The sequence below is a fragment of the Selaginella moellendorffii genome, unplaced genomic scaffold, assembly GCF_000143415.4.
Source record: "Selaginella moellendorffii unplaced genomic scaffold, v1.0 SELMOscaffold_22, whole genome shotgun sequence".
Lineage (NCBI taxonomy): Eukaryota > Viridiplantae > Streptophyta > Lycopodiopsida > Selaginellales > Selaginellaceae > Selaginella > Selaginella moellendorffii.
Genome location: NW_003314283.1, coordinates 846,758 through 857,315, shown reverse-complemented (window position 1 = coordinate 857,315; position 10,558 = coordinate 846,758). Strand labels below are relative to the sequence as shown.

Genomic DNA, 10,558 nt, shown 5'->3' with positions numbered 1-10,558 from the left:
AAACGTGCCGTACGGGCGGGAGGTTTAAGGTTTAGGGCGATGGCTCAAACGGCACGGACAGCTCCGGGTTTGGGTTAATGTGGCCAATTTAGGCCATCCCCCTTTTTTATTTCCCTCGCCGCGATAGATCGATCGATCGATCCTAGATAGGGAAGCGCGATTCTTGGCCGGCCAGCAGCGGGATCGTCGATCGCGCCAGCGGCGCCATGCATTCATCCGCAGCATCGTCATCCAGCTTTTCTCGCGACGATCTTGGGAGCCGAGGTCTCGATTACGCGCTGCTGGATCCCGGCAAGAACGGCACGGCGCCGCTGATCATGTCCAGGGATTTCCAGATCGCAGCCGACCGCGACGACGACGGCGCAATGTACACTAGCGCGATGGGAGCGGCGCCTTTCGTGTACGATCACCACCAGGCGGCAGCGGCGTGGCATCAGCATCACCTGGTAAACAATTCCTCCTTCCTAGAATACGATCGCAGCAATCGGTTCCAGCAAGACGCTGTGGATGACGATAATCTCGACATGGTAGCGCTCTTCCAGCAGCGGCTTCTTCTCCAGCAACAGATTGCCGAGGAGAGGGCTCGCCAGAGGCAGCAGCAGCAAAAGCTGATGATCGACGCCGCCTTCTACGCTGGGCAGCAGCACGGTGATCAGTTCTATGGCAATCCAGGGGCAGCAGGAGGATTCTACTCTCACCATCGCGCCAATGGCGGTGGCGGTGTAAGATATTCTTCGCTGGAGAATCCTCTTGCCAGGCAGGTACAGCAATTGGCAGCGCTCCGGAATTTTTGGTGCTCGTCCGAGCAGCGTTACCAGGAAGCACTTCAAGCGTCAGGGAATCTGGAGGGGTCTCCTCGCTCCGGAGCTGGCAGCAATAGGAATGTGTGTCGGTTCTACTTACAGGGAGTTTGTAGCCGGGGAGAGAACTGCCCGTTTCTTCACACCACGGCCAGGGATCAACCTTCTTCGCTGGCTGCGTCCATGGCGGAGAGATCGCTCTCGGGCAGGAAAGCGCCGTCGATTAAGGGGTTGTCCAACTCGTTTGCGTCGATGAGTTTGGCCCGGAGGAAGGTTGCCCGTGACGATGAGACGAGCAGTGAGAAGCGCTCGGCGAGCACCGAGTCGCAGGAGAGTGATCTTAGCGGGGAATTCAGGGGGCTCTACGATTCGACGCAACAGCAGCAGCAGAAGTTTACGTCGCTGGAGGAGATTGAGGGGCGGATTTACGAGACCGCCAAGGATCAGCACGGCTGCCGGTTCTTGCAGAAGAAGTTTAGTGAGGGGAGTTTGGAGGAGATTGACAAGATCTTTGCGGAGGTGATTGATCACCTTGTAGACTTGATGACTGACCCTTTCGGGAACTACCTCGTCCAAAAACTCCTGGAGGTTTCCAACGACACGCAGCGCAGGGAGATTTTGCGTGTCGTCACCAGAAACGGGGAGCTCGTCAACATCTCCTTGAATATGCACGGGTATGATGTTGAGAGACCGAGAGAAAAAGGAAGAAAATAGAGAATTTTTCATGACTGACTGACTGTGTTTCTTCCTTTTTTTTCTTTTCCAATCACTAACTCTTGTGTCTGTTGCTGTTTGCAGTACACGTGCTGTTCAAAAACTGATAGAGACACTCAAGTCGCCAGAGCAAGTTTCCATGGTGACAAGCTCGCTCATGCAAGGCGTAGTGACTCTTATCAAGGATTCTAATGGAAATCACGTCGTCCAGAAATGCTTGCAAAAGCTCAGTAACGAAGATATCCAGGTACGAGCAGTGCCAAAGATTTCTCGTTTTCGTTGACAACTCTCTGATCGCAGTTTATTATTGATGCGGCGGCACGGCACTGTGTGGATATTGGTACACACAGGCATGGCTGCTGCGTACTCCAGCGCTGTATTGACTTTGCCTCGGGAACACAGTGCCATTTTCTTGTTTCCGAGATCGCCGCAAATGCTCTGATTCTTTCGCAAGACCAATACGGGTACAGCACTTACACTTGGGGTTTTGCCTTAACTTTAAACGCCGTCCTTTCCCTTTTGCAGTAACTATGTCGTTCAGTACATCCTCGACCTCGAACAATCTTGGATAACTCTGGACGTCATCTACAGGCTGGAAGGGAACTTCGCGTTGCTCGCCATGCAAAAGTTTAGCAGCAATGTCGTGGAGAAGTGCCTCAAGCAGTCGTCCGAGGACTCGCGCGCTCTGATCATTCGCGAGATCATCACCAGCTCCCTGCTGAGCCAGCTGCTCCAGGATCCTTTTGCGAACTACGTCATCCAGTGTGCTCTCTCTGTCGCAAAGGTACCTCAAAGAAAAAAGCGATTTTTGCTCCATCTCGTGCTTGGAAACGTTTGCAGGGATCTTTACACACGGCGTTAGTGGACGCTATTCGCCCACACGTTCCAGTGCTACGCAGCAGCCCTTTCGGGAAGCGCATTCTTTCCCGGGCTAACATCAACAAGAGGTGAGAGCAAAGCTCGGGGGCTTTGCTACTTCGCGCGCGAGGTGCATTACAAACGCTCTCACTCAGCTCTAGTCTTTCTTTCCTCTTTCACTTTGGAGTCGGGCATGTATAATCAGTCACAGGCCGCACATCTGACACACAAAAGTTGCTACATTCGAAGCTATGGAAGGAAAAAACATCCCAAAAAAAACACGAGGAGGTCCAAGTAACAGTATTTGTACCAAGTTTTATATAAGATCACACGGGGATGGGGCGGGGGCTTGTATGAACAATACTTATTACTATTATTATTACAGGAGGAGGGGAAGGGGAAGATCATGTAGAACAGGCATAATTTTCCATCGTCGTTCGTTGTTGTTGTCAATCAATTCAATCAATCAATCAAAAACATATAATGGATCAATTCTGGTCGTCGTCGCGGACGTGCACGAATGTGCTCCCTCTGTTCCCTCTGCTAATTCTCATCCTCTTGTCCAGATACCTGAAAGAAAAAAAAAGGTCGTGACGGAATGTACGTCAAAGAGACAGAATATGCCGCGGGTGATGGCAGAATATTTGTCTAGGTGACAGAATATGCTCACGTCAGCTCTACGTAGCCGGCGCCTTCGATGTTGAGAGGAACCGAAACCGATCCGCCCAACAGCTGTACGGCCGCTCCTTGTATCCGTACATGACGCCGCGTTTTAGAGGTGGCTCTGGATTTAGCACGTTAATGGTAATTTAATCGCAATTATGAATGGAAGACAAAGTGCTTACTCTGACGTTGCTCTGGCTTTCAGGCTCAGAAATCCGGGCAGCAGCTCCACCAGATTTTCGAGATCGCCGCTTGCTGCTTTAACAATCTGCAGCACATTCTTTTATGTAAATATGTATGGATCTTTGTACCTATAGATCTTTTCGTCTTCTTATATTAGCATCAACACTTAAACTTACTTGCCAGCTCGGGAGGCCCGACGTGAGTTTTTGCAGCCAGTTTGCGTCGCTGCCCTGTTACAAAACTTGCCAAGTATTTTAGAAAAGGTGTGAAAGTAATTTGTGAGTTACTTGCGAGCTCCAAACTAGTTTCCACTTCCCTGCCAATGCGTCCAGTTCTGCCGGGGACTCCGTCGAGTTGAGCTCAACCAGCTCTTCAATCACCTTCAAGATCAAACAAGTATGAGTCTTGAAAGAAACTAAGATCTCGTTTCTTAGACCTTTTCGACGTCCTTTTTGGAGGATATAGCTGCAAGCAGCCGCTGTCGGGGGTCCAAGGTCTTTTGCAGGACAAAGGTTGTCCCCTGGAGAAACCAATGTGATAGTGATATACTAATCGTCTAATTGTGTACCTTGTTGCCTCTTGAGATTCGAATATTTCCAGAGGGAGAGAGATAAGTTGTGTCGAGCCATCCTTTGGCCTCGTCACCCAGCAAACGGAAAGGAACCGGGTATGGAACTTTGAATGGAAGGAACGAGAAAGAGAATGCGGCCCGGTCGAAACGAAAGTTGATCCTTTTGGAGCTAGCAACTGAGGCTTCGGCCTGGAAGATTTCTCCAAAGTTAAAGAAACGAGCAGACTATGTTTGCTTACCTCCACTTTGAGCTCACCAATTTTCTCAGAAAACTTTACAATGTTTGACACTCTTTGATCGCTGCGATCGCTGAGTTTGATGTCTTGGAAAACTGTAAATGCATCCACTCCCACAAAAGTCCTCTACAAAAAAGTCCAGGCAGTGAATAAAATGAACGAATGGTTGTAGTAGAAGGTTTAACTTGAATCGGGGATGCAGTGCTGGGCCTTGTTGTGTACATTAATCTCCATACGCCTTCGATCAACTCCGACTTTGTCTTCACAAATCGAATCTTCAAAATCTCACTCTTTCCTTTGAATCACTCACAGGTTCTTCGATGCCTCCTTCCGACTCAAGTGCTGTCACAGCATTCGCAATTGCCTGGAAAAATAAATACAATATAATATAAATATAGAAAATGGTTTCTGGTAAAACAATGAAATTCACCTTGAGTTGTTCTTGGCTGGCACTCCGGCCTCGCCCTCCAACTCCAACCAACGCATCAATCAGGGCCTCCTCGCCAGTAGCTGCTGCTGCTACTACCAAAGAAATCTTAAATCTTCTCAAACGAGACAATGGCCATGGTCGATTCTTCAAAGAAGCACAAACTCCTCCTCCATCTCTCCACAGCCTTGCTCTCTCAATCCCACACACACCACTTTGCGCCATAGCAGCAAGCAACTTCCTCCACACAAAAGCATACAACGCAAAATATCTCTTTTTGATTGATTTACAGACGATATCATGGTTTGTACAATATACTATCGTGTTACTCGTCGATATATATCGTGTCTTGCTTGAACAATCCTCCCAGCACACTCTTCTTTCCTGCCGAGCTTTGGGCCTTGCTCGTCTCTCTCGGAGCCTTCGTCCTCATCGCTGGCGGTGGTGGCGGTGGTGGCGATCGTCTCTTTGGAGGACTTGGGGTCTTCGTTTTGGTAGAAGGAACTTTCTTTGCTGGCGATGGAGTCTCGGCTGATGATGCTGTGTCCTTGCTCCTCGTAAACAAGTTTCCCAGACCAAACTTTGGCTTCTCTTCTTCCTCCTCCTGACTCTCTTCTTCTTTCTTGGCAGCCACTGTGCCTCTCTTGAAGAAACCACCAAAGCCATTCTGGGATGTCCCGCTGCTCTCCACATCTTCTTCTTCCTCGGCCGGAGGACCAGCCATGCCTCGCTTGAAGAAACCGCCGAAGCCATTCTGCGATGTCTCGCTGATGGAAGCTCCAATATCCTTCATCTTTGCCCCCAGAGCTTCCAGCGACGCTGCCGCGGCCTTGGCTTTGTCTTTGGCTTTTTGAGCGTTGGCAACCGCCTGTGCTTCCTGTTTAGCCAGCTCCTTTGCCTCTTCCTCCAGCTCGTTGGCGAGAGCAGCGGCATCCTTCGCCTCTTCCAGCGCTTTCTTGGCTTCGGCCTCTGCCTGCTCCCGAAGCTGTCTCTGCCGCTCTTCGGCCTCCGCTTTGGCTCGCGCCTCCGCCAATGCAGCTCGTCTTCCATCCTCTGGTATAGCACTGGCAGGGGCGCGGGTTAGAAGAATCATACAGAGGAAGGAAAAGATAACTTGAGCACCTTAGTAGTTCTTCAATGGGTTTGGATGATCCAGGTTCAACAGTGGCAACCTCGACCACCTAAAACGCAAAGCCAAACTTTGTAAGGAACTCCCCTTTTACGTATTACGTGCATGGGAACGGGAACTAACCTTGTTCTCTGCTATGGCAATGTTTGCAAAGATCCCCGCTACAACAGACGCGAGCTGAGACTTCGATACCTGGAACACAAGAAACTCCAATGCGTAAGAAGAGAAAAGGAGCAAGCTGTTTCGATCGGTACCTTTCCCGTGCCTTGGTTATACGTCCCTTCAGACAGCAGCACTACATTCTCTCCGTCGGGGCTGAAATCATCCACACCCTCGGTGGAGCTCACCTTGACAAACGTAAACCTCAGCTCCGTGTCCACAACACTATCGAGCAACGAATCAGTCGAGACTTCTGCACCCTTGCTGAACAACTTACTGAAGAAATCCGTGATCAAGGCCAGCGGACCGCCGCCGCTGCTCGACGCACCGCCAGCCTCGGCCACCACCACAACATGCCCCACCTGTGCTACACTGGCCGCCTCTAGAACTTGGAGGGCATCCTTTGCCGAGACTTTGCCCCGAGGACCATCCTCCGAGGGACCGACCGTCACCACCACCTTGCCTGCGTTCCCTATAGCCTTTGCTATCGACTCTACGTCCTTGAAATCGAATTCCACTGCGTTGATCTTCCGTGCTTCGTCCCTGCTGATCACCTGCGCGCCGGAGAACACTGTGAGAAATCTCCTCCAAGGGATATAAACCAAACTATCTTTCCACTCACCCCATACTGCGTAGCGAACTCCGCGAGCTGCTGGGCGAAGTAGAGATCGCGGACACCTCCACGGACTGTGAATCCACTCCGGAGTAGCTGCTGCGAGACTCGAGCGCCGATCTGACCAGTTGCTCCAGCCACAAACACTGTCTTAGCGTCGGGAGCTCGGCGAAGAAGACCCAGTGACAAAGCGAGCTCTTTCTTGGTTCCACTCTTTACCGGGGGAGAAGATTTGTCCCTCCTGGAGGGGAGATTTAAGAGCTGCGTGCCGAAATTCAGAGCGCCATTCGATGATTCCTGCTCGCCATCGCTGCCTTCCTCGTCTTTGATCTTCTTTCTGGTGCCACCCAAAGGGAATCTCTTGGTGCCGCTGCTGCTGCTGCTGCCATCAATCGCCTTGCCCCGGGCGCATACAATCGTTACGCGCGATTGCCTGTTCTTGGCACTCCGGCCGGGAAATGTGGCCAGGCAGTAGCTCCCATTGCCCGCGCTGCGCAGCGATCCCACTTCCAGCAGCATTGTCGGCGCGAAGAGGGAGCTGTGATATCCTTCCTTACCGGTAGATCCTCAATCCAGACGGGCGCATTGCGTTGGATGACCAGCGTCTCCTCCAGACTGACCTATTCTTCCGCCATGGCGAAGCATATCCGTTTGATTCCTCAAAATATTGCCAATAAGGAACCGCCACGTGGCGTAAAGATAAACTACCACAGCCGTAGATCGCCACACCAATCCTATGGAACAATAAACTTTAAAGTTGCGAATTTGTAAGTAGCTGGAATCTGCGTGATCGAGCACGCCACCGGCAATCCTTTATCCTCGCTCCCAATCCGCAAAACTCCTACACGAATTCAAGAGCACAGCTAGATCCGGCTTGCTAGTCGAGGAATTCGATCGTCAACACTCTCCCAGCCCGTCCCAAGAGATCAACCATGCAAGTGTAATGATCTCTCGAGGGTTCTATCCCAAACTCGCTCCAGCGAACATGCAAACAAAACCACCGTGAAAGTGCCTTGACGCCACCTTGCTACATCTTTCCAAAAACCACGATTTCTGGCAATCACCGTGTTGAGCGTGCATGGCCACCATCCACGTCCAGGAGACACGATCATCCGCTCAAACACTTTCCGGAGACATCCACACTTCTCATAAGTTTCCAAAGACTAAGTCCGTGTCTACGAACGTCAGAGCCGAGTGAAGCAATTATGCCTCATCAAATGGCAAATGCCGAGATCATCACCAACATTTCTCTGCTCCATACTAACTTGTAAAGCCTCCTGGATCGCCCCACACTTGCTATATAGACTTAAGAGTGTGTTTCCAAAATGTGTTTGATCCAATCCAAATGCGGGAACTGGAAACAAGACCATGGAGCCATTTCCCGTCTTTGAGACAACTTAGCTTGTTGCAGAACTCTCCAAAATACACCTGGTATGTCCTTGCTGATTCCTTGATGGCTTCTCAAGATCTGGAGAAGTCGATTGAGCTCCAAACGTTCTCTATACTTGGTAGCTAGAAGAACGTTATGAATGAAACCCCAGCACCAAGAATTTATTCTTTAGAAAGTTTTGCAGGTTGTTTTTTTACGTAGATCCTTGTTTGTGAAAGCGCGGTGGTGGGTTTCCAGAGAGAAAGCCTTAAAATCGAGTCCTCGTTGTGACTGTGTACTCAGTACCATATGTCCTGCTCGATGCACTGCAGCGAAAGTCAAACCGTCGTAAACTTCAGCCCATCGTCCCACCTTAACGTTTGGTTTCTAATGTTTGAAACTTATACTTACTCTTCCTTGGAGTTCCAAGGGACTTAGATAGTGAGATTGAGAGCCCTCACCCATCTTCGAGTGCCTATGGTTGGAATAACACCACCGTTAGGAACAAAAGAAATTAAAATACAAGATATAAAAGACCAAAGCTCCAAATACTCAGGCGGCTGACTAGCTTCGTGTACAAAGGTAGCATGGATTTTCGAATATCTTTAATGCTGTAGATTCGACTGATATAATTGCTGCAAAGGTAATAGAAAAGTTTGGTATAAATAAGCATAGAAGGTGGCCTTACCTGCAGTCTGACCACTCCCATGGATTTAGAACATGTAATATGGCTTGTACGGACTCTGAATCCGTTTGAGTTTTAGAAAGTAAAATTACCTTATTGATGTAGCGTTTTGCTTACTCTCATTCTTCTGCAACATCTTCAAGTCTGGTGTACATATTAATGTTGGCTAACTTACTTTGTCAATACAGTGCAGTAGAGCATAGTACGAGATAACATATAAAAGAGGGGGGGGGGGCGCTCCAACTCTGTGTAGCGTTAATGTGCTTGTAATTGTTAGCTGAATTTAAGATTATGGAATTTGGAAAAACTCCCAATTCCCAATCCCTAATCTCTTTGTCTTTTGGTTAAATGCTCGTGACTAATTTATGATAAGATGTAAGCAATTACTATATTTGGATGGATCCTTGCAATAATGGTATGGTTATATATATATATATATATATAATGGTTATTTATCTTCATCGAGGTGATAAGTTAATCAGCCTTGTCCATTATTCTGCCTAGAGGCTAGTAATCACTTTTGAAGAGGAAAATATAAACTTTTATTGAAAATTCATAAAGAAACATTTTTGGAGTATTGTCAAATATATAGAGTTATCAGCAACTATACTTATCTATTTCACAACAGTAATAAAATTACATATTTGTCAAAAGACTCAAAGGAAGTTTAAGTCAGAGTGAATTGATTAACCAAGTTTAAGAGATTAATTCCTCTCAAGAAATAACAATCCATGTATTACTTTCGCTATACGCTGCAATATCATACTTTTAAAAGATTAATATTGTAGCATATGTGGTTTTTACCCTTTAGCCTATGGTCATTAACCATAGGATAACTACGAAGTGGAACCTAAACCCTCCCTTATGTGCCATATGTCACATGCCACGTGCCATATACCACATGTCCAAGGACAGCAAAATTGAACCTAAGTTTCAAGGCCTTGGGCCACTAAATAAAGGAATGGAGCCAAACTCCTAAGCATGGAGTTAAAGAACAGAGGAACTGGAGCATAAAGTAACTCCTAAGTGTACAACCTAAAAAAAAAAAGGACAAGAGCATCGAGTGACTTGGAATAGTCTTAGAACATCTATCCTAATGCTAGGATCAACATGCAAAACAAAGCCAAATGGAGTTTGGCGCTATTTTAGCATATTAGTGGCATAACGCAAGGATATGAATAATCCATCAATTAGTATGGTGTGGAATTTGGGTTTAAACCCAAGCTTGATGCAAAATAAAGATAGGCACGTAAACAGAAGCTAAATTATGCCTTAGGTTAGTTAGTTATACTCAACTTACCCACTATTTCTACTATACATTTAAAACCCTTTATAACCCCCTTTTGAGGAATGCACACTTTGGGCTTTCTCCCTTAGCCATCCTTAGTACTAAGAGTTAATCTCTGGGACTAACTCAAGACTTAATAAATATGGAATGGTGCTAAATTGTGAATTTGAACACGAGATAAACATTATTATGTTCAAGACAATATCTACATTCCATAGATATACGAAATTAGCAAATTTAGACATTTACTATAAATAGTAATTGGGACCAAATGAAACTAATACAAGGTGTATGATAGTGAGGGTGTTTAGCAGACACAATAAGCTATCATCTAGCGATATTAAAGGATTAGTCTTAATACGCAAGGGTTCTTGTCACTAGCTAGTGCAAGATAGAATAAGACAGTAACTCCTTACTAGGTTAAATATGCTTAGCTAATAGCATGTAGGAATTTTGTCTTTATGCTCGTTTGGTCTAAGTATACTCAAAATGCCTAGTTAACTTCATTAACACAAAAGGGATTGATAAAGGGTTCAGCAATACCAATTTTTTGCCATTGTAATAGAATATCCAAAAGAACTAGTGGACAAATAACTTTCAATACCCAAAGTCACATTTGCAACACTCTCCCCCCAGGGAAGATCGACGTTCTCGTCAATACATACTCTAGTTTAGAATACCGCCAAGGAAATAACTCTAGAAAAAGTTCATGGTATTCATATTTTGTGAGAAATACACCAATTTAAATAAGTTAAGGTAACCTCTCTGTCTAATGCAAATGCACTACACTCAAACACTTTCTGGCCATTGCCGACAAGAAAATGACTAATAGAGTTAGCCACCTTTGCTGCTCTAGGTGTCAC

At 47.0% G+C, this 10,558-nt stretch overlaps 3 protein-coding genes across 4 annotated transcripts; 1 reads left to right on the top strand and 2 right to left on the bottom strand.

Annotated features, from left to right (window-relative positions):
* Positions 1-894: 894 nt before the first annotated feature.
* Positions 895-2,730, top strand: LOC9642171 (pumilio homolog 12). Its single transcript, XM_002973654.2, has 5 exons — positions 895-1,474; positions 1,599-1,761; positions 1,815-1,978; positions 2,040-2,298; positions 2,355-2,730. The coding sequence occupies exons 1-5, from the start codon at positions 984-986 to the stop codon at positions 2,463-2,465; spliced, it is 1,188 nt and encodes a 395-aa protein (XP_002973700.2). The 5' UTR covers positions 895-983; the 3' UTR covers positions 2,466-2,730.
* Positions 2,731-2,808: 78 nt separating this feature from the next.
* On the bottom strand, positions 2,809-4,709 carry LOC9642170 (probable plastid-lipid-associated protein 12, chloroplastic). 2 transcript variants are annotated; one of them, XM_024678532.1, is made up of 11 exons: positions 4,456-4,709; positions 4,336-4,389; positions 4,211-4,285; positions 4,029-4,151; positions 3,787-3,978; positions 3,655-3,738; positions 3,506-3,598; positions 3,395-3,448; positions 3,218-3,303; positions 3,043-3,156; positions 2,809-2,942 (listed from the first exon to the last, which is right to left on the bottom strand). In XM_024678532.1, the coding sequence occupies exons 1-11, from the start codon at positions 4,675-4,677 to the stop codon at positions 2,861-2,863; spliced, it is 1,179 nt and encodes a 392-aa protein (XP_024534300.1). In that variant the 5' UTR covers positions 4,678-4,709; the 3' UTR covers positions 2,809-2,860. The 2 variants fall into 2 exon arrangements, with proteins under 2 accessions (XP_024534300.1, XP_002973542.2); XM_002973496.2 differs by lacking the exon at positions 2,809-2,942 and having other exon boundaries at positions 3,045-3,156; positions 3,395-3,459; positions 4,456-4,705.
* Position 4,710: 1 nt separating this feature from the next.
* Positions 4,711-6,997, bottom strand: LOC9642169 (protein plastid transcriptionally active 16, chloroplastic). Its single transcript, XM_002973495.2, has 5 exons — positions 6,363-6,997; positions 5,836-6,294; positions 5,705-5,773; positions 5,575-5,633; positions 4,711-5,516 (listed from the first exon to the last, which is right to left on the bottom strand). The coding sequence occupies exons 1-5, from the start codon at positions 6,870-6,872 to the stop codon at positions 4,778-4,780; spliced, it is 1,836 nt and encodes a 611-aa protein (XP_002973541.2). The 5' UTR covers positions 6,873-6,997; the 3' UTR covers positions 4,711-4,777.
* Between the last annotated feature and the right edge of the window lie 3,561 nt (positions 6,998-10,558).